The sequence below is a fragment of the Tyto alba genome, unplaced genomic scaffold, assembly GCF_018691265.1.
Source record: "Tyto alba isolate M040663 unplaced genomic scaffold, T.alba_DEE_v4.0 Super-Scaffold_1, whole genome shotgun sequence".
Lineage (NCBI taxonomy): Eukaryota > Metazoa > Chordata > Aves > Strigiformes > Tytonidae > Tyto > Tyto alba.
In genome coordinates, this window is record NW_024881261.1 from 10068664 (window position 1) to 10095513 (window position 26850).

The 26850-nt window shown below is 38.7% G+C and overlaps 1 protein-coding gene across 10 annotated transcripts; it reads right to left on the bottom strand.

The window, feature by feature from the left end:
- Window positions 1-494: 494 nt before the first annotated feature.
- Window positions 495-25483, bottom strand: CASP7 (caspase 7). 10 transcript variants are annotated; one of them, XM_032988806.2, is made up of 7 exons: window positions 25366-25483; window positions 23468-23584; window positions 6077-6222; window positions 5061-5189; window positions 4370-4545; window positions 2687-2825; window positions 495-2081 (listed from the first exon to the last, which is right to left on the bottom strand). In XM_032988806.2, exons 2-7 carry the CDS (start codon window positions 23512-23514, stop codon window positions 1858-1860), a joined length of 861 nt encoding a protein of 286 aa, XP_032844697.1. In that variant the 5' UTR covers window positions 23515-23584; window positions 25366-25483; the 3' UTR covers window positions 495-1857. The 10 variants fall into 10 exon arrangements, with proteins under 10 accessions (XP_032844697.1, XP_032844692.2, XP_032844693.2 ...); XM_032988801.2 differs by having other exon boundaries at window positions 23472-23584; window positions 25366-25478; XM_032988802.2 differs by lacking the exon at window positions 25366-25483 and adding an exon at window positions 25078-25354 and having other exon boundaries at window positions 23472-23584.
- Between the last annotated feature and the right edge of the window lie 1367 nt (window positions 25484-26850).

Consider the following 26850-nt stretch of genomic DNA (forward strand, 5'->3'; position numbering starts at 1 on the left):
AATGAGTGATAAAGACATGAAAAAGCTTCCACAGAAGTAACGAATACTGAAATGTTGACTGGATGCATTTCTCATGGTAAAACAGGAACATCTCTAATGCCAGAAAATACTCTCAGATGGAGCTATCTGACAGAAGTAATAGGAAGAACATTTTCATACGAACAGCTAGACCAGCGTACAGTTTACTTTATAGACATGTTATACACAGGACAAGATTAAGTGCTGGTAGATCGGGGTATTTCCATTAAAATATTTTCAATAATTTTGGTTTACTCAAAGAGATGATGTGGCCTGCCTAACCCAAGTCACCCACTGCCAGCTTACTTTTCTAAACTACTTTTCAACTGACACTGTAAACTTCATCTTGAAAAGATGCCGAAGATCTGCATTCTTGACTGAGAAAGGTTTTGGGATGTATTCTGGTTGGTTTTCACTGCACCAGATTGAGTGACAAACATGCAGATATTCATAGGAAATTTTAAAAAAAGGTCTTTATTGATTTCATGCTCAAGACGTCCATAAAACAATCATTTATTTAATTCAAACAACTGTAAATTTGATTTATGAAAATATAATAAAATATATTCCTCATTATGACACAGTATTTGTAAGAAAATAATACGGTAACTTGGCTTTAATAATATGCACTTATTTTCTTAGTAGATTTCAAAAGAGTATAGAATACATTAACTGGGCAAAGGGTGAACACTAATCATTTGTCAATGTAACCAAATCAGTAAACTTACTTTTTTCAGCTAGCTACCAATTTTAAAGAGAGTATACAAAGTAGGAATATAAACATCACTGACGTAACTCCAAAATACAAAATCAAGACTGTACAGTATCTAAAAAGGCAATTCTGGTTTCTGATTAAAGTAAGTATTTCCAGTCTTGGCAAAACTCCTCACAAATAGAAGCTATATCTAAACATATATTTTTTACTGGAAGATACAATTCTATCATTTTAACATTAAATTTTAATGTTTTATAACAAAGCCTTGGCATTAACTTTCTGTTGGTTCAAAACTTGTGGATAGAAAAGCAGACAGTGTTATTTCTGCAAGCAGAAAAACTGCAATACCACTGTTTCAGGCTGTTCTATAAGTTAATTGTAATTTGCAAGGCAAAAATCTTTACAATGGTGCTTCAATAAGGCATCATCCAATTACAGTTTGCCAATCTTTCACAAAGAGTTTCATTCTGATTTTTCTATTTGTTACATTTCCATACTATTCAGATAAATCATCTACAAATGCTGATTTTTTATTTATCCATCCTATGCTAGAGTGATAACTAAGTAAATTGACTTCCAGATTAAGTACAAAGCAACCATTAGTCTTCATCAATAACATTCATAAAAAGGAAATGAATATATTAGACTAAGAAACACCCTTTTAAATAGCTACAAACTGTTTCATCACTGGACATACCCATAATATGATGGTCTTTGGAAATATCCGAGGAAGTTATGGTTCCATGAGCTAGCAGTGAAAGAACAGATGGAGTCTCACGATTTAATTTTTTTGCTCTTAATTTACAATCTGTTTTCTGGAATAAACCCTTATGGGTCAGGTAGCTGACTCTCAGAACATCTTCAGTAGCCATAAATCATGACAGCCACACTAAGGGAAATCAAGATGCAGTAATTAGTATTAGCTGTCAGGCTGGCACACAGCATTTATTTTAACTTTAAAATCTTGCTTGTTGTCTATTCATCAGATACTCCAGCTTATACAATATAAAAATTTATTGTAATTACATTTCTGTTATTAAGAATGTGTTACTCCATTTTATAATCAAATCTCCACCCAAAGCTGTATCCTGATCTTTCGTCACTGGTTGTATTAAAATATACTTTCAGAAGTAAAGTTCCTTAGTGAGCATAGAGACCACGCAGGGAATTTGCTTCTTCTCACTGAAGCGTGGATCATCTGACTGTGATTCAAAATTTGTGGCAACCACATAGTTGACCCGTGTGAGGATCTGCATGATCTCAAGTTGTTTACCATGCTCATTTAGCACAGAGCACAGAGACTGCACAAACCAGGAGCCTCTTCCAGGATTCCTCCAGGAGTAATAACCTTACAGGAAAGACAGATAAGAAAGTACATGGGGTTACTTTTCCTCTTTTTTCTTATTATCTTGTGCTGAAGAATGGAATGGCAGAGATAAGTACCAATTTGTGTGAAAGGTTTTGGGCAAAAAGTAACAATGCACACACAGAAAGTTTAATTCTTAGCACTTGTATCACATATCCTATTTCACTGAAGTGTAAAATAACGTGTAGTAACTCTCCAAACCTCACACAACTAAAGTACCATTCTGTATTTTTGCATTTGGGGAACTACAAGAAGTAAGACTTCACGTTTTTCATCTACAATAATAAGTTTTGTGCCATAACTGCTCCTTTTCCTGCCTTCATCACACAGGATTCCCAGAAAATAGTTCTGTCTTTGCCACCTGTAACATCTGTGTCTTCTCACCTGCCAAATCTGGGCTTTCTCCTGTTTCCACTATAGCTAGTGTAAAAGGGGTGGGTACAACACACTGGCCCAACATACACTGGGCCTTAGTGTTTTGTCCATCAATGTACACTGTATCATCAATGAGGGTCAGTCTACGATCAAGTCAATATGGGTGGTAAGTTTTTAGGCTTCTATCCCCACACTGACCCCCTTTTCTTTACCTGGCACCGTGGAATATGCAAACAGGAAGTCTGCTTCTACTGGGATTTTGTATCTTGGATTGGCATCTGTTTCCAGAGTGTCATTTGCGGGTCCAGAGTCAGTTTGTATACCTTCATCAAATTCAGAGCCTCTGCATGCCTGAAAGCAGTGAAGACAAAGAGAACTTGTCCAATAAGGAGAAAGAAGGTGTTATAAAAATAAATACTCATTAACATTTTCTAATAGATAGTTTTAAGCAGTACTTTGCATGTATTAAAAGAAGAAAAGCAATTCTGGGAGACATCTAATTGTTCAGTGATAAAATTACTAGCTTACCCATTTAAAATTGTTCAGTGATAAAATTACTAGCTTACCCATTTAAAACATCCTGTACAGTAAAGTAAGGTAATGGTGTTGCAGGGTGCGGACCTCAGTGGATTGTCAAAGTGCCAAGTTAGCAGTAGCTTATTCTAATCATGATTAATTTTGCTAGTCTGGAGTCATCCTCAGCATGCAATTATTACATAATGTCTTGTGCAGCATGACGTCTGGACATTTTCTTATAGTGGACTACACATTGGTTTTGGTCCTGACACACACTGCTGTAGCACTACATTTCACAGAATAACAAAATCACATCCCGGGATCATCTAGTCTAATCCGGCTTCTCAAGCAGGGACAGCTACAGCAAATATCCAGGACTGTGTCCAGTTGGGTTTAGAATATCTCTACAGATGAGAGAATCTACAATCTGGGCAACCTGTTCCAGTGTTTTACCACCCACTTCAAGTATATTGAATTTTGAACATTTTTCCATTTCTCTTTTATTCTTAATTTCCTCTTAATCATGCGGTTTGGCTAAAGGGCACACTGGGACCACACACTAGGCTGCTAAGCTTCACCTCTTGATCAGTAGCTTTGACTGACAGCTCTTGCAAAAAAATAGCAGTCTGGTGGGCTTAAATAATACAAGTTGCCTGCCTTTATTAGGATAATTTTAAAGGCAACAAAGTACCCATTCCAAACTTATAATAAACATAACTTTAGTAGTATGAAGAGGCCGAAATAGACACAGTTTTTACTTTGAGGTGGAGGATTAACAGATGGAACAACCTAGGGAAAACCACATCTGCTGCAACTCCCATACCTACATAATACTATGATAAAAAGAGAATTTGGACCCATGGTATGTCAGTTAATACTGTTTGAAGCAGCTGTCTTTAAAAGCTTAAGTAATATACAATTAATTACATGCTAATACAATAATGCAATATACATTTTTAGGCTACTGAGGGACAGAAAAAATACTTGTTTTAGTAGAATGCTGTGATTTGTAGAGACAGTCTTTCTTCAAAGAGACCTGGACAGTATTATTTCTATTGATAATCATGTACTGTCCTCAGCTCTGTCTGCACAAGAGGGAGTTTATCTTTCTGCTTTGAAGTTTGTATATTACCAAGCACAAAGAGAAACTATGTACAAAATTACAGTTACATTATATTCTTTACATCTGTCAATCTTCTACATAAATTATCTTTTAACAAACAAGTCACCCCCAGTCAACTACTCTCAACACATTTTTTCACAAAACCTCCAGCAAAATTCAGTAAGTTAGCCTACAGGGCTCTTCTACAGCAGACAACCAACATAGCATGTTTCCCCACTGCAGCAGTAGGATACTATATTTACCTTAGGGCTATTACCTGAATGAAAAATAATTTGGGTTTGCCTATAAGGCTTTTACACTTGTCTCCTCTGAATAGCGCAGTCAAACTTTTGATAGCCATGGGTCCATCAGTTCCATAGATGAGGCCTTCTTCCCCATGGCTTAGAAGAATACAGGCAAAACAAGCAGCATCACTGTGATTCTCCTCAGCAGCTACAAATCAAATACTTCTTAGTCAAAAGGAAGCAACATTTTAAATGAAAATTATATTTACCAAACACATTTTTCTGAGAGTAAATATACATTGGGCCTCTACTGGGAGGCATAAGGAGGAGTGGATAAAGATGACCCAACTCACTTTTTAGTAATGTAATGAGCATGTTGAATACCTGAATGCACCCTTCACTTGACTCCAAATCTAGCCCACTGGAGTCAAAAGGCTGGACTCTTTATCTAATATGACACAGCTCTTCACCTAATACACAGGACAAGTGCTTCCCCTAATATGGCAACAAAACTGTATTTCTGAACTGACATTGGAGGAAGAGGTGGGGAATTAAGCCTCATTCATTCAGAAACTGTACCCTTCTATACAGAAAGTTGCATGTAGTTGGGCCTAAGCAATCTGTTCTAATTTGACCTGCTTTGAACAGGGAGTAGATGCTTTTACAAGATGACTTCCAGAGGTCTCTTCCACTCTGAATTATTCTATTATTCTAAATTTTTACCTTGCTTCAGTAATTTTTCCATATCATCACGGCTTCGGTCATTGTATGTGCAAACCTCAAACCCTAAGCTTTTAAAACTCTTAGCTAGATCTCCAGCATCTTTATCAGTGCCGTTGCGCGTACCCATTCCTGTCAGAAAACAAAGAATATGGTTGATTGCACATTACACAATTCAAAATAATTCACGTGTCCAAAGGTAAATTTTTAGGTTTATAATTACTAAACCTAAACAATGTCATGGTGACATGATTTTAAAACAATCCTCTAACAGCATTCTCAGCATTGAGAACAAATTGTGAGATTTGTTTTAACACAAAATAATGCAAGGTGCAATGTTAACAGGTATCTTATCCTGAAAAATGTTGGCATGCCTCCAGCACCTTGCAACATAGGACCTCTATGGATGATTCTATCTCCTTTTGGTTATGCAGTGTAACATATGCATAAGGCATCCCAAGGAAAAACTGTTGAGAAGCGTCCCTATGATGCCCACATGAAAGAAACTGATGTAAATTCTTTGGAGTAAACACTTCATTGAATGTGTTTGCCAAGTGTATAGGAAAAGACCTATGAAGTTGACTACAACGCAAATATCTGTCTTTGAAACTGTACATGGTCTGAAAAGTTAAATGCAGGAGTGTGAACAGAACACAGCTACAGCTATTAGCTTTTGTAGCTCACAGCAGTAGCTCAGGGACAGAGAAGTTACAAAATGGGCTGCAGATTCCAAAGTTCAAATTTTAAGGCTGCAGCCTTAAACTCTGGGACAATGGTTTGGTTTGAAGTTGGTAGAGCAAGGTGACATGCTCTTTGAAACATACTGCAAAGAAGCTTAGCAGCCTTGCAGCCACTCTAATGTAAGTGTTAAAGGACAGGAATATACTGTAGGAACAGCTATTTCTTAAAAAAGATAAATGTATTCATTAAAATTCCATGTCCTAAAAATAAAATGCTTATTAATAAAAGTATAAAAATTATGAAGTCTGTAATGAGTATCATCAAAAAAAGAACATTACCTGTTTTATCTTCAAAATTTTTGTTGTTTATAATAATACATTTGCCAACTTTCTTGTAGTCCATATTATACTGGAATGTGGGTGTAACAATTCGGTACTGATTACTGAGAGAGGACTTTGGCTGTTCTTCTCCATTCTTCCTTTTTCTAGGTGAACCAAATGAAATTACTGTTAGTGGCCAGTCACATGCAGTGTGCCTATTTATCTTAATTCAAACCATTCCGGCAGCCCTACCCAATGTTTTTTCTTCTCTAATGTTTGTTTTCTGTCTTCATATTTCAGCTAGAGGCATAAAGATCTTGTGATTTCCATGAAGTGATTATTGTATGAAACTGGATTCTGAAGATGGCAAAATGACTCAAGTGAATTGCAGCCAACAGTACTATATGCAGATCCTGACCCACAGATAAAACAAATGGCCTAAACATGAAGTCAGGCTGGCAGTAATCTTTTGCAAACTATGGTTCTAGACATGTTTTACTTTTACTATAAATAATTCATGGAAGGACAGACAGTTCTCTCTTAATAATTATTACAAGCACAAAAAAATACACCATTTACCCAATGGCATGATAGGATTTGTTTATTGAATCACCATCATCCCTAAATCCTCTGAAGGTTAAGACTGAGCAGTAGGTAGTGCCTACTGATAAAGGCTATAGATATGAACAGGTCATGTGTAAATTTGGTCTGCCAAATATCAGTCTGAACCTGTGCAAAAAACTAAGCACATCTTAATGTAATCATCAATATCTGAACGTTACCAAAAAAAGCAAACCAAAATAATATGAGTTATAAATGTTCTCTGTTGACTATGTACTGATGTTTCTGCTATGTGCAGGAGTCTTAGATTGAATTAGAAAAAGATGCAAGGGGCTAGGAAAGACATTACTCACCAACTTACTCTAAAACAAGAATTAAGAACAAATCTATTACAGCCAGCATGAATGACTGAAATATAAGCATAAGGAACTCAGCAGTACTTGCTTTTAGAGGTGGACTTTTTGGTCCAAGCAGGTGGCTTCAGATTTTGGTAAGATCTCCTCAAGCAGAACTGAAGCCAGTGAGAGCCTATCAAGGGTCTGATTCAACCTCAGAACTATAAACACGCTGTGGAGCAAGACCAGTTAGAAACAATGCTCAGGAAAGGGCAGAAGTTATCAGCACCTGTCTTACTTATTTGGTCCAGCATCCTGCTTCCAATAGTATTTATTGCTGAAGTCTGAGAGGAAAACATAATCTACTTTCACAGCACAAGTAACTGTATAATAGTTCATTTTTAATAAAATTAGATTTTTCCTGTAATCTCAATCAATTTAAGTACTTTCACTATTCTCACTCTGACATCTTTCTAAAGAATTACTAAGCTATTTGCTTCAATAATAACCTGTAGACATGAGATTGCTGCAAATTGATTAAATGTTGTTTAGGTAATCTACTTTCTTACCTTCCTGATTTAACAACTGTTGTCTTTTAGTTTTAAGTGTCCTCTTTTTTATTACTACTGGACGAGACTAATTGGAGACTATAACAAACCTTCTCTAGATGATTCATCATGTTTAAATGCTACTGCAATTCAATTTTAAAACAGCTTCTTCTTATCTTTGAGTGTCCTCGTGTTCTGTTATAAACGGCTAAATTAAATAGCTGCACCCGGCAGGCTTTCTCTGTACTCTTTTTACATGTGACCATCCTAATAACATCTCCTCTCTTAGACTTCTCTTAGAGACTACAAACCAAGATATTGAATTGTATCTACTTGAGGATTTTGTCTGATGGTCTGGAAGTACAGTTTTTTTCTGGGAAAGTGCAAGTGTTGGTATTCTCCTTGCTTACGGCTTCCTGAGGGCTCTGGGAGCAATAATTAAATATGCTTCACCTCAAGAAAAGATTTTAACCATTTTAAAGAAATATCCACAGCTGTATGATGTTAATATTACACTTGACTTTCAAAGAGATCTTGGATTCTTATTTTAGCCTAAAATTCCCTTGGTCCTACATCACTAGACAGCTCTCTGGCAAAGAGAGAAAAAGAAATTTCAAAACAACAAATAACCACTCAGGTCAATGAAGAGGCTAATTTCCTCCATCTACACTGGATTCAAGTTTCTACAGATTTATCTGACTTCACTGACTTCCTGAAAAAGCTGTATGATTAACAGAGGCTGCTACACACAATGGGATATTTTCAAGGGGATTGTACACTAACTTCTGTTTATGTCCAGCCCATGAACAGTTGTGAACACTCGGGACAAACCCACATGAGCAGCACAGTATCGTGTTTGCACTGGCTGTTCTCCAAAACCACTGGAAGTGATTTAATACTAGTCCAGAAGTCATACAGCCACGTTACCCCACAAAAAGCTTTCCTTGAAATAGCAGCTTGGGTTAAGTGGCACAATATAGCCACGCAACTTCCCGCAAACCATTTCACTTCCGAGTTCAATAGTTCGCACTCATTCATGCACAACTACTTGGGAGTTTAAAGGATGTAGCTACTACTGCTGGTATTACCAAAAGTATGCCAGCAGCTCTATGCTGGTTAATGCCAAATGTCACAGACAAGCCTTGTCAGCATGGTGGCACACATAATTTTATCATTTTCCCATTCCTTTACAGAGGATAGTATGGTTTTGCTCTAATGATTCTTTCAAGTTGATCAGGCTAATAAGATATTAGGCAACCACAGTGTGCTTTGCAGGGTTATGCCTATCATTTCTTTACTGGCAGACAACAAAAAGTTCCAGAAATCTTTTGGTTTCAGTCCAAACTGAACAAATAAGGAAGCAAAGGTTGTGGAATATACATATCCTGGGCCTTCAGTCCAGAAATTGTTTTTTGAAGATTCTGTTTTCTGTGCCAAATTAGTGCATTATGGAAATAGCCTGACTGGACTAAACTGACAGCATAAGGGCCAACTCTTCTGTTTCAACAAGCTAAATCAGATGTTGTAATAATGACTAATAAATTAATAAATATGTAATAATCAGTCCTTGAAGGAAACGCTTGTCAGTGACAAGCTGGCTTATGACTGAAAGCCTAAAGCTTTCCAGCTAAATTTTTATTTTCTAAGCTTTGAACTGGACACATGTTAATATAAACGTTTACTGTTGTTGGTCTTACTGAGCTTTCTAATCACTGTATTTATGAAAGGGTTTCCACAGGTTAGTTATGTGCTGTTATAAAATGTTTTAAACTATTTGCCCTCAGTTTTATTTCACTCTGCTTCTCTGACATCCAGTGTCTTTAATTTCCCTCTTTTGGGATTCAAACTTGCCCAGACTAAATAAAAACTTGAATTTTATGACTGTTTACTCTTTCTTCAGCTTTTAATTACAACTGTGCTGTAATTCCTCACTCCGCTAGTGGTCACTGATCTTTCTCCCTTAGACAGAAATATGCTCCCTATCAGTGCTTTCACATATTTCAAGTTCTCTCCCTTCGGTCAAGAGTTCAGTAAACTTGAAACTCACTCTGGCACTCTCATACAGCTTGCACATTTTCACCCTTGCTGTGTCTCTAAATCCAGGCCTTAGGCTTGACAACAGTATGTCTGGGAATGTGATTTCATCAAGTCTATACTCAACTGGTGTCAACCCTGGGAAAATCATTATTATCAACTTCTCACTTTTCAAATATAAAATTACCCATGCCAGTTATCATTTTGTTACTTCACTTTTAAATAGTAAAGGCCAAATTTCTTATCACCATGAGAGGCTAAAATTCTGTTGAAGTCAATGGAGATACATCACTTGTAACAGTAGTGAGCTTGATTGTGAAAAGGACTGCTACTTATCACAAGAAACTTTGTTTTCTGCTAAACTTTGGGCAAATTATGATTTCAGTATGTACAGATATCAAGATTTAAGGATAAAAATATCACTGTTAACATTTAACTGTACCTGAAGATTATTTTCAATAACAATTTTACTGAAAGCAGTGTCTCTTAGCAGCTGAGATTTCCTCTTCATTGCCTTATTTTCTGCTGGCATCCTCCTGCACTTTCTTTACTACCGTGTATTAGCATGCCATACCAACATACTAAGAATCCCTGTGCAGGAGACCGGCTTCCTTGCAGTCTCTCATCATCTCTCCCACCTGCTACAGCCAAGCTCTTGGGCTCCAGAGCAACAAGCATTTCAGTGAGAACCAGCTGCTTAACTTCAAGTGTAGTGTGATATATTTCCATAGGGAGGGTCTTCACATTACATAATCAATGTCAGCTGTGTAGTCTGGTATTGCCTACCTGTGTCCAAGGTGTAGGGAGCAGTGACTAAAACACCCTTCTGCTCTAAGAAAGTAGGTCTGCTGTAACTATATGGACTCCCCTTGGAAGAGTACCAGCATAATGCAGGGGAAGTTCTCAAGAGAAGAGCAGATGAAAAGGAAACATTAAGAAGTAAGTGCAACCTCTAGGGTAGGAACTGCTACATCAATTCATTTACTAAATCTCAACATTAACAATGATTAAAAAGAGCATGACAGTAACTGACAGACAACAGAGCTCTTCTGAAAACACGAGCTGCTTGGCCTGAAGAGCAATCTGACACTTAGCACGTAGAAGAAACAGCTCTCCCTGGAAAGGAGCAGTCACTTAAATAGCCTTATGGACTGAGGATGAGATGAATAAAGACAAATTTCATGATCATCACTTCCCAGTCACAGGATGGGAAGAGTTCCCTGTTTGTTTTTTTCCTGTTTGTTTGCTTTTCTAAGGGGAAATTAACGTGTTAATCAAAATTAATTTTAAGAATGATATTACAGAGGGATATATGGGCCTTGAAAACAGCTCTAGTCTCTTTCTCTCCCAGGAAAGTTAGGGACTTTTGTTGCTGTACTGAAAAATGTAAGATTTAAAAAAGCTATAATTATGATACTATTCAATTTAAGGAAGTTGACATTCAGAGGTGGGTGGAAAAAGCTAAACTGATTACATTCATTGCTATTTGAAGTTCACACACACACACAAAAGAAGAGAACTCTGTCTTGTTCTATGAAGTTCAGTAAATTTGGGCTTTACTTGATAAAGAGTATCACAGAATATTGTGGTAGTTTTTAGTCTGACATGTTTCTTGAATACAATGTGCAGTCATATAATTTCTAAATGATTGATAAGAGGTTTCTGTTAAAAAGAAAACTTGCCTTAAAAAACATGCTATCTTTAGAGAACATATCATCTCAGTGTCCCTTCTGGAGTCCCCCTGCTTCTTGGCATTGGAGAATGGTTTTACTCTAGTTTCTGTCACGTGGTCAGCCTTCCTGTTGAGTCCAGGCAGGAAGATCATAGCAGCGACACAGTGACAAGGTCCATAGTACAAATCTTCTCAGGTAATTCATCAACATCCACCAGAACTTTCACACCCTTCATGTTGTGGGATGCAAGATATCTTAAAAGGGCAATGCTCTTTATTCTAATACAAACAACTGAGATATTTCCCTCATGACTTTTACATTTGGGGACTTTTTTAAAGGCTTCATTTGAATAAATTCCCCCTTGAGTTACAATACTGTGAAATAAGGGTACAGGACAATACATTAGTTTTAATATCTCTGAAGAAACTGATGTAGCCTATATTGCTGATTTAATTTGATGCAGTTTGTGTGGCTCTATGCTGTTCTTTCTGTCTAAAAATCCCCACTCCTTCCATTATTGCATGCACAGTATAAATTATGTTTGTGGCTACTGCTCATCACAAATGCTATGTTTGCTCTCCTGGGGAAAAATCCTGGATGGGACTTTTTTCTTTTTAAATAGGTAAAGGATAGACAGGAAACAATGAAAATGCAAAGAGGATTGTATCTGAATTCACAAAGCATCATCAAGCTATGTGTAGTAAAACTGAGTGTGCTGGAGACCAATTCAGAATTATTCTTCCAAAGGAAGTGAACAGGAAACAGAATTAACAAATCAGACAAATCAAGGTTCAATATTTTGTTCTATGTTTCTACCTTAGCCTCAATATTTAGTGGTCTATTCATATGTCTGATACTTTCTGATGATCATGCATTAATATGACTTACTCCTGCATAAACTTCTCTCCAAACTGCCAGCTTTAATACTTTTATCCATCTTTAATACTTTTATTTGGTCTGTTTTCACCACATTTAGTACACCCCTAATTACTGTACGCTCTCCCCTCTTTGACTTTTTTTCTCTTGAAACCTATTGGCAATAACAAGCAAAAGACACTTGTTAAACCTGACTAAAGCTTTTTAGATCTTAAGTTCTTTAAGGCAGACTCTTAGTTCTTTGTCAGATTCGTTTTGGTAAAGTGTCATGCAGATTTAGAGCTGCATGCAAATAGTAGATTATCCTGTTGCCTTTTCCCATTAATATTGCATCAGGTTGGTAGAGCAGCAACATTTCTGGACAAGAAGAATGTGTCACTACTTGAATTGTCTTTTCTAAAAATGAATATTCCTTTACTGTTAAAAATCACAGAGCATAAATTATATTGGATAAGGACTAAGCATTAACCATAGGGGCTAGGCCAAATACTAAACTATTACACTGCATCTGATGGTGTGATCCTGGGTCACACACGAAGGAGGCTGCACGCTAGAATATTAAGTGAAGCCTACACTAGAGACTCACAGGAGCCACCGCAGAAGACATCGGCATTTGGGAGATCTCAATTTTATTTCCAACCTGATTGTCACATGCTACGGGCTCACAAACCTTTTCTCCTGAACGTACTCCAAAGGCAGGTGCAATTTCCATCTCTCTTTTCAGACAGATAACACCTTACAAAGGACTCTTTTGCAGCAGGTTAAATATAATTGCAAACCAAGAAAATAAATATTATCCCTCGCAATCTTTTTTTTAAACAAAGGTTACTCAGGCTTCCAAATTATGTGCCAGTAGATAAACTGAAACACAGCTTAATAGTTGAAGCAAAAATCTCCTGATGAAAAAGGGGCAATACTAATTATATAGGAGGAAGTTCAAGTAAATATTGCATACTTTCAGTTTCCCTACTGAAAGTTATTAGCAAATGACTGCTGACTTTGATAGACTAGCACCAACAGAATAACCAGTCCTTAGAAGGCTATTTTTAAATATGCTCCAGATAAATGTAAAAAGAAAATGTAAAAAATTTCTAATACTAAGGTCAGAATCTTTTCAGCATAATAGGAAGTCTTAATTTTGAAGAGAGAAGTGATCCTACAAAATTGAACATAGAAGCTCCCCAAAGACCATCTAAACATTATTTCACTTATATTTACTATGGCAAGGAGATGTCTTACACAAAAGGCATGAAAACTGACAGCTGCAATTTAGAATAGCAAACATAAACAACATAAGACAACACCCTCCTCCAAACATTAAAACAGAAAACCCAGTCAAATGGTTGTAGATTTCTATTCCCTCTAATGGTCTTGTTTCGCCTGTTAAAAAACATTTTAAATTATGGCGAGACTTGCCAAACTGGTAATACTGGAGCCTGAAGTTCATATTTATCAATGATGTATAAAGTCTGTGCAACCTTGCATCTTCATATATTACTCTGGTGAAGTACCTAAACCTTGAAAGTATTTTTTGGGAAGGGGTCGAATAAAGGGAAATGGCAAGTGTGCTTATTTGAACACCACAGCCCCTAATGAACACACCTCGCTTTCCTCCTGGGAGCAGGCCTAATAAAAGCAACAGTAGTAGTCGGGCAATAAAACAATGCCTGTTTGTAACTGTTCTGAAGATCAGGGCAATAGTAATTATATAGCTTCCAGCTTCTTTTTGAAATGCCAGTTAGTTCATGACTTCTTAAAGACATCTTTGGAATTAGATTGTCAGCTGAATAAACAAAGCCAGTTTAAAAGTTACCAGAAACAAAGTCTTTTGCTTGAATGAATCTGAAACTACTAATCTAATGGAGACAGGACCTCTTGTTTCTCTGGAAACCCATGTTCCAAGCCTTCCTTATAACTGTAAATGTTAATTTTGAAAGGAAAATATTGCTATAGCAGTCCTGACAGAAAGAAGTTAGGTAAACAATGGGATTGTTTTCTTGAACTTCTAAAGATAATAATAGAGCTGGGCAGGACCTAAGATATCATTAACAAATTCTTTGCCCAATACAGGACTGAGTTCATTCATTCAATAAAACAGTATCATATTAAAAACCTACTTTTGTTCTTACTATGACATATGCAGTAGTACTGTTACAAATGTTGCAGAAACTTCACAAAATAAAATGCTTCAATTTTTTTAAAGATATCCTGGAATTTCCCTAAGTTTCCTGTAGAACGCTATCTCACCTCCACCAGTAGAACACAAGCCATAAAATATTTATTAAGATTATATGCTACCTGTGCTTTGCTCCGTTAACCTGATGAAAAGTACTGAATGAATCAAAATGCTCAACTGGGGAGATACATTCTATTATCCTGGATGAGCCACTTAGTTGTGCTCTGAATGGAGAACTGAGTGTGAATCTTGCTTCTCCTACTGAATAACTTCGGAAAAATAACTCCACATCTCTTGGTCTTAGGTCTTAGTTTTTCATTATAAAATGGAGCCTAAACAAATTTATTTCATAAAACAATTGCAGATCTCATGGCTTCTCTCCAGGGGGATAGTAGTGTACAGTAAACTAGAGAATTCAAAGTCTGTACAATGTTTACATCCAGAGTGTGTGAGGTAGTTTACAGCCACATGTCTCCTGGAAAAAAACAAAGGCATTCTTACTGTCCACTGTGGAGGTTTACAGTGTATCTCAGTTGAGAAACAAATTCCTATCTTTGGTTACTGCACATTAGCCTCCCTGAAGAGATAAAACTGCTAGTGCCGGCACACGATTATTTAATGTCAACTGCAAAAATTACAGGGTTGCAGTCCACAGCATATGGCGTTTCCCAAAAGAACATTATAGCCCTAAAGGCCTCTGGGATCTTGGCTTAACAGCCAAGATATCACAGCTAACCACGTTGCAGCTATTCAGCTGAACTACAGCAATGGCTATTTGTATGTTCCTTTGAAACAACAACGTAAAGTGTATTAGCTTGAATCACAATCAGGCCTCCCCTATCACAAAGCTTCACAACTGCAACAGTCTCAGAGATGAATAAAATCATCTAGTGAGCTGCAACATGCTAATTGCAGTAACCGACCCACCTGAGTGTGAGCATACTTTCCATCTGATCTCTTGCAAAGCAAGCCACAAACCCTTATTCAGTAGTTTCCATAAACCTGCAGCTTCTGTTTAATCTGCAAAATCTAGATTCATACCCAACCTTTTTTTAATAGATCCATTTTTGAATTCTTTGCTTACAAAAAGTGCATCCTGTCTTCTGAGCTTCCATCATCTATATATTTGTATAGTTCAATATATATTCGTATAGTACGAGCTAATTATCTTTCAACTTTAGAGAAACCAATTATATTTTAAATCCCTCATTATAAGACATTTTTTTCAGACTGAGCTACTCTTGTAGCTTTTTTGTCCCATTTTAGTTTTGGACACTTCTCCTGTTAGGAGCAAGAATCTTCTCTAAGAACTTGCAAAACAGAGAAACTCACTCCAGCACAACTCATCGTGTAATGAAAAGAGTTGAGCTGTTTGAAAAAGTAAGCCTCGGGCAACTTCTGTCATACTTTGTATATTATATATATCTTCGGAGTTCTGATAGTTACATCTAAATATGTCTTCCCCTCCTTTTAACTATGTGTTAGTGATGGTCTTAACATAATTAAAATCAAAACCATGGCTTCAATTTTATTTATTACATACAAATGAAGCAGATCAAGTGCACTGGGGCTAAGCCTGCTACACTTTGTAAAAAAAGTTTCAACATAGACTATTATGTCTAACATTGTCCACATTTTGCATCAGTTAAAAAAAGGAGAAAAAAAAAAAAACAAGAACAAAAACACAACAGGTAGCAGTATCCTAGCCTTTGTGCCCTTAATATTTTAAGTGTCAATTATAGCCTACGTGACAATTTTGTGCTGTAACACCTGCAGCAGGAAGAACCAAAACAGTTTAAATTCTAAACTCTCAACCACCAATTTGTAATTCATCTTCAGCTTTCTAGTTAGCTGCATGGTATCTGTTGTGCAGACCTCACAGTATTTTATGCAACATACTATTCAAATAACATTCCAAATGTAAAATTTTAGAAATAAAGAATATTGTCTGCTGAAAGGTTTTCTGCCCATTTCTAGAAAACCTGCACATACATACCTTCCATGGGTATTCTGGAAACTGAAATCTTGCATGATCATATCCTAGGTAATATAATGTACATAAGCAATTGCCAATTATATGAAAAAAAAAGATAAAGCCTCTCATATCTTATAGGTACTAAGAGCAATTAACAGGTGTGTGTATATATATATATTGCTATGTGGACTGCTTGAAAAATGACTCAAAATAAAGCAACACCCCCACAATACTATTTCTCAGGGAACACTCTGGATAGAATTAGCAATTGTAAAATGCCAGTGAAGTTACAATTGGCTTGATATAAGCACTGAAACTAAACTCTTTTAGGGTTTTCATTCATGAGATTTCCAGACAGGTGGCAGAAAATGAAGGAGATAAAGAACATTCTACAGTACCTTGGCTCATCATCAAATGGTACTCCACACTGCATCTGAAAACAGCTTCAGCTTGTCCTCAAGGGCAAGTCTAATCTTCTTTGCTAATGCTAGGAGCCCACCATGCTCAGGGCTACATTGGAGAGTGAAACAGGATGCTCTCTGTGTTCAGGCCCAAAGATTCGCATGTGTCAGCAGCGGGTCACGCTGGACTTTTCTATGGGGCTATTCAAACCCTCACAGCTATCACCCTGCAAGCTGAGGTCACGCAGGCCTGATCTACCTTTGCTGACAAGCGGAAAACATACTCCCATCACTCTGATTCTATCACTGTTCCCATGTAAGAGTGTAGGAAAATACAGCAGATCTTGAGATGGATGTGGGACAGCAGATTTCACTTTGTAATGTGTCTTTCTTCCTTCTCTCAAAACCCAAACTACCATTACTACAATATTTAAACATTATTTCTAAGAAAATAATGCAAACTAACACACACAGTTTACAAAACCTCTAATTCATAGAACTATTCCCTATATACTTACCCCTAAACAGTTTTGGTTTACTATACATTTGACTTAATTTAGTTTTGATTCCTTTGAAAGCTTAAAAATGACACTACATAATAGCTTGCCTCCAAATTTTATATGATGACAGACCAGAGTTTGTTGTAATGAAGGAACTAAATTACTACACTAAAAAGGAGTTAGGATACTTGACTCACTGTTGTGACTGTTACAGATACAGATCATGGATACCCCAGTGTTTGCTGTCCTTCACAAGATAAAGTCTCTGAGGAGACTGGAAAGAAGTATTGACTGTGAATTAATGAGTTCTTACACTTTAGACTAGACACTATTTCAAGATATGGTATATCCAGTAAGCATCCACGGGAAAGTACAAGCACTGACCACAATTTTCACTAATTATTATGTACTCTTGCAGTGTTCCCCAGAAGTTGAGTTCCAGATCTAACAAAAACTGCAATAACAAAAAATAAAAAAAAGTCTGGCTTAAAAGAGAGTAATGAAAATGAAACACACCTGTTGGTCTATGTTAAAATCTCTTCATTGTCTTTGTAGGAATTAACTTTGACAGACTATAGATGCCAGAACCTATTGCTTCTGAAATTTTATGTTCAGTGCTTTGGGGGAAAAATACACTGACTGTTTATCTTGTGCAAAGCAGAACCCACAAAGTCCAAACAAAATTAAAATTGTATTGTGCTAGAATTTGGAGTCAGGATAGTAAAAGAAAAGATCGTCATCTGTTTACAGGATAGACTATGGTGCACAGTGATTTGCTTAGAGACATAAACATGAGGCCGAACTGAGAGTTCAGTTCAGACCTCTGAGTTTCAGCCTGGAGCATAACTTCAGATAATGATTCATCAGCTGTTATTTGGTTTAAAGTAACTTGCTATTTTTATTGTAAGGATAAAAGACATACTTTTCTTAGAAATATTTATTTTTGAAAGGTCTGTAATATTGTGTCACTGAAAAACCTGTAACAGAACTGCATTTTCAATTTTAAAACTGAAGAAGTATTGATAAAAAAGATGAGGTATCATTCAAGGCATCATCTGGATTTGGACACATTAATTTCAAGGCAAGAACAGCTGACATTCATGCGGTGGAGGCCAATACAGTTTCTTCATAAACACACAGTGCTAGCAGTAGTACTTTTTCTGTGAAGCAAGCAATTAATTTATAAGATCAGTGTATTGGGTTTGCGTGGCAAGGGTTCGGTAGCAGGAGGGCCACAGGTGGGATTTCTGTGAGAAGCTGCAAGAAGCTTCCCTCATGTCCAATAGAGCCAATTCCAGCTGGCTGCAAGACAGACCTTCTGCTGGCCAAGGCCAAGCCCATCAGTGGCGGCAGTAGCACCTCTGGGATAACGTATTTAAGGAGGGGAGGAAAAAAACAATCAGCAACTGCAGCCAGAGAGGAGTGAGAATATGTGAGAGCAACAGCCCTGCAGACATCCAGGTCAGTGAAGAAGGAAGGGGAAGAGGCTCTCCAAGTGCTGGAGCAGTGATTCCCCTGCAGCCAATGGTGAAGACCATGGTGAGGCAGGCTGTGCCCTGCAGCCCACGGAGGTCCACAGTGGAGCAGATCTCCACCTGCAGCCCATGGAGGACCCCACGCCGGAGCAGGGGGCATGCCCAAAGGAGACTCTAACCCCGTGGGAAGCCCACACTGGAGCAGGGTCCTGATAGGACCTGTGAACCTGTGGAGAGACGAGCCCATGCTGGAGCAGGTTTGCTGGCAGGACTTGAGACCCCACAGGGGACCCACACTGGAGCAGTCTGTTACTGAAGGACTGTACCCCATGGAAGGGATGCACACTGGAGCAGTTTGTGAAGAACTGCAGCCAGTGGGAAGGACTCACACTGGAGAAGTTCAAGGAGGACTGTCTCCTGTGGGAGAGAAGACACGCTGGAGCAGGGGAAGTGTGCGGAGTCCTCCCTCTGAGGAGGAAGGAGCGGCAGACACAATGTGTGATGAACTGACCTTAGTCCCCATTGCCCGTCCCCCTGCGCTGCTGCAGGGGAGGAGGTAGAGAAACCGGGAGTAAAGTTAAGCCCAGGAAGAAGTGAGGTGTGGGAGGAAGGTGTTTTTAAGATTTGGTTTTATTTCTCATCCTACTCTGATTCAATTGGTAATAAATTAAACTAATTTGCCCAAGTCGACTTTCTTTTGTCCAAGACTGTAACTGGTGAGTGATGTCCCTGTTCTTATTTGACTCACAAGCCTTTTGTTATATTCTCTCTCCCCTGTCCAGCTGAGGAGGGGAGTGACAGAGCAGCTTTGGTGGGCACCTGGCATCCAGCCAAGGTCAACCCACCACAGAGCAGGCCCAGTGTTTCCAAATGGCCCAAAAATATAAAACTGGCAACTCTGGAAAACATATGCCTCTGTGTTGCTGTGAAACTTATTTGTATAGTTCTACCTGCAGAGCAGCTTCTTACAAACCAAAGAAAAAGAAGCTGTTGGTAATCAGAAGTGGATGGGAAAGAGCTCCCCAAAAGACAGAACAACAACAGAAGAGCAAAGTGGAAACAAAGACAACTTTCTACACCTGTTACATCTCCAAAGCTGAGGTTCAGCTGAGGCTAATCTCAAAAATGAATATGTATTCTTTGAAGGACAAGGCTATTTATTTTGAGAAATATGGCTATACTGAGACAAGGATCATGAAGTTCAAATAGACATGTTTGGTAACGTGTGCTTCCTCACTTTGATGCCCTCTAACCCAAAACCCACGGTATGAATGAAAAGAAAACCAACATATCTGAACCTTTTTGATCTAAATACTAGTTTACAAACCTGGTAGACACTGTAACCATATAACTATCATAACTATTGAACTACAGAAGGCAAGATACATACTGATGTTTCCAGCAAACTTTCAAATTAAAATGAAAAGTTTAAAACTTTATAGTGGCCTGACTCGGCTGAAATAAATACCTTACAGATATTTTGGGTTTTCAGTGTTAAGCAGCTGAAGTACTCTTGATGACTATACGCCAGTGTATCCTACAAGCCTCTCAAATTCCTCAGTGGGATTCTCTTACAATATATTTCATGTTCTGTACTAAGATCACTACAGAATGACACAGTTTCAATAGTAACTGGGTATTTGTAAGAATTATTAAATATATATTAAAATTATGTTCTCTGTTTTCAGATGAGAAGGGGAATATTGACTGTAAAACAAGACAGTATGGCTGGTGTAGATAAAAGTAATCAGAGGGCAAATGGTTCTATACAATTAAACTAGAATAAAACTGGTACCTAGATACTACTAACAATCACCCTCTTCTGCATTATGCTTCTCCACTGAAGCCCACAAACAGTCATGACTATTGACAGCACAAGTGTGAGTCTACCAAGCCTTGGAAATTTTCAGAGGCAGCTCTTTTAAAAAAAAAAACAAATTTCATTAGGAGTAAGAGAAATCATAGTTCTACTTAATACAATGGAACCACCGCTTTATTCTGTTTCGTGTTACATTATGTTTCCTGGATGCTAAAATAGGCTTGCTGCTATCAATCTCCCTAACAGAGTTCCCCAATAAAATACAAAAGATACCAAATGAAGATATTAAATAATCATGTGGAGAAGTGAGACTATTCTTAAAGACTCAAAAGTGTAACAGGAGCACATACAGCATAGAAAAGAAAAATTTCTATGGGAAAAATTCTATTAGTTTCTATCACATAGAGAATTAAAATACACGTCTGAAATCCTCAGCTCAATGTTTTTTTAACCATGTTTTAAAATTCTGTTGTGCACAGGCTTAACAGTGTATCCTGCTATTTCTGCTTTCTGAAACAACTTTTTGCTCAACTGCAACACTCCCTAATTTTTGTTCACACTCTTGCAGTAAACAAAATTGATATCCTCCTGCCATCTAGTGGCGAAAAGCCCTTAAATCAAACACCACCAGCAGCTGGTAATTCAAAACTCACTTCTTTCAACTCTTTTCTCCACCAAAGAGTTTTTCCTCACCAACATTAACTAAGTACTAGCACTTTTTTCAAAGAAAAATAAATATGTAGAAGATAATTCCCCTAAACTGTGGTGCAGCCAGAAGAACCTGCCCACTCTGTGGCTTGTTCAGAGCCTTGCAGCCTCCATGGTAAAGCAGGCTCACAGACTTCTTGGAGGAAAATATGCTGTAGTGAATAAGATTTTCACTTATTTCTACTTACTGCTCTTTCTAGATCCAGTCACAGTCAGAGAATGGTGAATTGGAGCTGTGAAGCTACTGGAAACAGCCAGTCTTTCTGCACCATTGCTTTGAATTCAGTTTCTCACTGCTCTGTTCTCTTAAATTAAAATTAATGTGCTTATTTAACAATACAAATTACTTGTTTTTCTGTTGAGCTTATATATTTTAAGAAACACAATGTAGAATTTCACTGAAAGTACCACACAGCTGGTAAAAACTAGGTTGCTAAAACATAACAAGGGACTAAACTGCAGTCAAGCTAAAGCTCTCTAGACATCTTATTTTATAGCTATTAATTTCATGTCGTCAAAATGAAGCCTTAGCAATCAAGACACAGAGCCATGCTGGTTCCAACTAAAAGTACATCTAGCCTAGTATCTGGTACTGACTAGTAATGAGTTTTAAGAAAACAAACAAAAGAAACTGGATACAGAATATAATCTCACAGAAACCTGATTTAAGAATGTCTTGTACCAAAGATTTTATTATCAATATTACCACTGGACTTTATTTCCACAAATACATCTGATCTCTTCTGAACTCATCTGTGTCTTTTAAGTTCTACAATTGCATTCCGCACTATGTGAAAATCACATCTTACTGGTCATTTTAAACCTACTGCATCAACTTTTCATTGGATGCCCCACAGATATCCTGAGACACAAGGAACCATCACTATCTATCCACTTTCTCCTCCATTACAGCCACGGTTTTAGATCACATCCCATCTTCCTTTATCATTTCATATTCCTTTCCCATCTTCCTTCAGGCCAAAGGGTTTTAGTTTCTGTAAGACAAAGACCTTGTCACTGCATTTGGATTTTTAAGCCCTTCACTGTCACCCAGCTCATTCCTCTTTAGGCAATCACCACCTTCCTCATGAAACTGATAGATTTCTTAGACTTCATTTTTTTCTACAAAATCTAAATTGAATCTTCTCAATGACCTCATATTTAATCTCAGTAACTTTTTACTTCTAAAGAAAAATGTTTCAAATTGTATCTTCAAGGAGTTCCCAAAAGATGAATGCCTCAAATTGGTGCATAGCCAAATTATTTGGAAAACTTCTTACAGAAAAAAAGCGACAGAAATGCTGATTATTGCTTTTCCGTCAGGAATTATTAACTTTGAGTTGCATAACTTAATAATAGTATTAGCATATCACCTCTTATAAAGAAGACCAATTTAGATATTAAAACACATTTTATAAAGTTTAAAAGAAACCTTTGAAAAATGTTTGTCAAGATTTAGAAACAAATGTTACATTGTCTATTTTGCATGATGTGATTCTGTTAAAATTAATAACACACATACACATCATAAAACATATTTGAGGAATGATAAAATGAGACAAAGTAAAATGATTTGCTTAACATCACATCAAGTCTTCTAAGACTAAAGCATCTTCACTTCTCTCACAGATCTGTTACTCCATCAGACTCATATAATAAGCAGCAAAAATAAAATTATATTCCCCATGTACTTTCTCTGAATTACTGTTCACTTGAATGTGAATGTCCAATAATAAAAAAAATCAAAACCAAGATTGTAAATACAATAGCCTTTGAAATAAAGTTCTCGCTTCCTATATGTTTAATAAATGTAAGCTTATGCCTCAGTGACACTACTATGTTTTCAAATGCAAGGCTTTTAATTTATTTTGTAATGGGTTACATCTCTAGACCCAGTGAGGCTCCTTTGTGCTATAGCGTAGATGGCACATCCAGGCTTTAAACTAACTTAAATAGTCAGCAGGGGATTCCAATGATATAGGAGATTAGCTGAGCTGAATGCAGTAAAATAGATAATTAATGGCATATTTAATTCCCAGATCCACCAAAGGGCAATGTTTAAGATGAGGGACTATGATGTTAAATGAACTTTGTGGCCTCTTGACTACCAAATATAGTTTATGGGAGATACTATAGGTCTCCCTATAGGGAGACACTACAGAGAGATGCTTTAAGGTACAGACCAAACGCATTAAAACTATACAACATAAACCACCTCCCTATCCAGCCCATCTATGACATTGTGGACACGGCTTACTGATCATCAAAGTCCCATTAGAAGGGTAGTATGACAGCTGATACAACAAAAACAGGAATAAAAGTAGTAACTTACTTTTCAAAAAGTGAGAATCTGCTACTTCTGTCTGGCTTTGCATCAACTACATCATCGCAATCTTCATCAGCTCCCTCTTGAGTAGAGCGATCAACGTGCTGATCTCCCGACATCTAAAATAAAAGTGCAAGAATGTAAGTGCCCCTTAATGAAAACTACCATTCTAGAAATACTTCTATAAACCAAACCATTAAACCAGATACATGTGGGGTCGTTGGTCAATTATACTGTACAATACTTCATCAAGTAAGAGTGGCTACAGATTTCTGGCCCTGAATTATCATGACATTGCACATGCTCAGCTGTCTGCATTACCTTGGGGCAGTTATCAGAAGTGACTTGTCTAATGCCACTCTCAAAAATGTAGATAAGAACAAAAGTACAAGTCATTTTATGGTAAAAGGTCTTACAACTAATTCCTAGAAAATCTGTCATGGTCAGGAAATTGGTATGGTGAGAAGAAAGCAAAGACAACTATCATCAAAATATTTGTAATTGTATCCAGTACTGAGACACCCAGAGAGCTCCTGTTTTCATTTGCATATACACAGTCAGTTGTGCATAAGAGAAAAAACCTTGTATTATCTTCCATGGATGGGATCTTAGGTTTTCATTTCTCTGTTTTGTTTATATGACACTTAATATGAAATTTATATTCTTTTAATGATTAATACGTGTGTACAGCTGCTAGGAAAAAAAAAAAACCACAAACCAGTTGTGAAGCGATTCTTGGAAATTAAAGGGTATTTTCATTACATGAAGCGGCCTCTTACACAAACTGCTGTATTTCGGCCATATTTTTTTTTTTTCTCTGTTACACCAGTGTAAGCTTGGAACATCTTCACTCATCCCAAAAGCGACATGGGACATCGCTAGACAACAAGGCTGAGCTGATCTAATTACTTTTTCCTGATGAAAAAATGATCTCTCTCTCCTCTCCTTCCATGCACTGAGTTGCCCACACAGAAAGTTTATTTAGATCGTTAAGCTGGCAGAAAACTACAAGAAAAAAAAGTAGTCATTTTTCTGATAGCACAATGATCTGCACCATCCCAGCATGGGGCAAGCAGAGCAGTGGAGGAGGCATCGTGGGATCCCACATTCGCCTGCGGTGGGATCTGCCAAGCCACGTTGTCCAACTCCCACTCCAGGTTTCCATGAAGAAAAGCAGCAGCAATTCCTGACCTTTCCCAGATTTCAGCAGATTAAGCGCGGGTTTCTAATACATTTCCTCAGAAGAGTACATGTTTACACCTATCTTGTAAACCGCCCTGATGACCTTGCAGCAGCTCGGAGGCTGCCCGCTGGGCCCCGTGGCTACATAGCCGCCAGCAACTCCCCACAGCCGCGGTCCGGGACACTGACTGAGGCTTTTGAGCCCTGAGAGTAATAGCAGTTCCCAAAACCTGGGGTCTGGATTCGCCTGTAGCAAACACACACATTTTCTAATCATCTTTGAACGAAATAAGAACCGAAGAGCGCGCAGGCCGACAGTAAGGCGGCAGCGGAGGAGCGTGGGGGCCGCCCCACGGAAGCAGCCCCACACCAAGGAAGGCGCAACCCCGAGTGGCAGAAGCTCAGCACCGCCAACGCTACCAACACCCACCGCAAACCCCACCGCAAGTGCTTCTGCCCTCTCTCGGGAAACGGCTGTGGTGCCGGAGGGGGCAGGAGAAGAGAAAGGGCGGGCGGAGCGGGAAGGAGGCGGCCGGCTGAGGGGAAGGCGAAGGCGGGAAGGCGGCGGCCGGCTGAGGGGAAGGCGAGGGCGGGAAGGCGAGAGGCGGGAAGGCGCCGGGCCGGGCCGGGGGCGCAGGGGAGCGGCGTGGGAGCCCTGAAGCGGCCGGCACGACGCGGAGGGGCAGCGGGCTGGGAAGGGGCCGGGGTCCGGGCTTGCCTTGGCGCTGGGCTCCGGCGAGCGCAGAAGCGAAAGCGAAAGCGACAGCGGCGGCGGGGGTGGGACGGGCCCGGGCCTGCGGAGCCCGCCCCGCCCCACGGCCCGACCGCGGGCCCGTCCCCCGGGGCGGTGGGGCCTCGGCCGCGGTGGTGGGGTGGAGGGGGAGGTGGAGGACGCGAGAACTTCTGCCGCTCCCCAGCCGGCCCCCCTGGCAGACGGGCTCGGGAGCTGCCCCCGGGCCCTCCTCGCTTCCCGCAGCAAGAAGGAAATCGCCACTTTTTAATAGGTGTGCGCTGTCACACTCCCGCGAAAGAAGAGCCTTAAGTTTCATGGTGACAGGAGATTGTCTAGATCTAAGGAAAATTTTTCCCTTATATAAACTTCAGTGGCATTTCCTTATCTTTCCAATTATTCAGTGTGTTGCATCTCTGCTAATTAAGATATCCTACTGTGTAGCCGTTGCATCAGGCCCAGCAGTCCAGTAGCTGGACTGCAGATTAGCGCAGTGTTGCTAATTACTCCTGGATGCGGGCTCCAATCCTGCAAAATCATACACCTACCCAGCAGTGCTTGGTGTTTAACATTCACTACCTGAAGAGATTTACATCAAAGCGACATTTTTCAGTGTAACTGCCTCCTAATTGGCACAAAACACAGGCATGGTAACAAACAGCCTTTTGCTTCACGACAGGTCACTGCTTCGATGTGACGGAGCAGTGTCTGAACAGCGCGGCGGCTCTTGCGGTGTGTCTGCATGCTGCTGCTGGGGCCCGTCTTTGCTTTGTGGGATTATGCCTGTAGCTCCTGGTTGGATACGTAGCCAAAGTTTTCTCCTGAAAATCAAACTAGTAGAATCCCATGGTTCCTCTCATGCCATCTGTTAGCTGTTTCTTTTCAAGACGACAGCACCACCTCCAAATCCGTAATGGATCATTATGGACAACAGAGACACTGGAAATGTATAGATCTTCAAGTAAATGCATAGAGAGGAGATGAGGGAGACTGTGCTGTCACCAGAAATGACTGAAGTGGCACCCGAACTTCAGAACATCCAAATGTGCTTTCCTGACGATGTGTATGGGGGTTACCTAGAAAATCCAGAAGCTACTTGCCAGCTGTGACCTTCTGTATCTTGATGAAAATGTTATCCATTGCTATCTGTTCCCCACAGCCAAATTAGCAGACCTAGGAATGGCTTTTTTTCTAAAAGTCATTGTATTGCTATTGAAAAAATGTTATTGTACATGATAATGCTTGATAATTTTAAAGAATTTACTAATAAAATTGTGTATGGGGAATTTCTGACTCAAACTGTTGACGAAACCCCTATTTCTGTTTTCTTTTTATGTTGGTTGCTGGCATTGACAAAGAAATGTTGATTTCTCAGTATGCTGCCATATCTTTCTTAACTATGTATTGGATTAACCGATTTTAATGCAGTATAAGGTGCTAGATTTTTCAGGAAATCTTGCTTGTTTTCCGTAA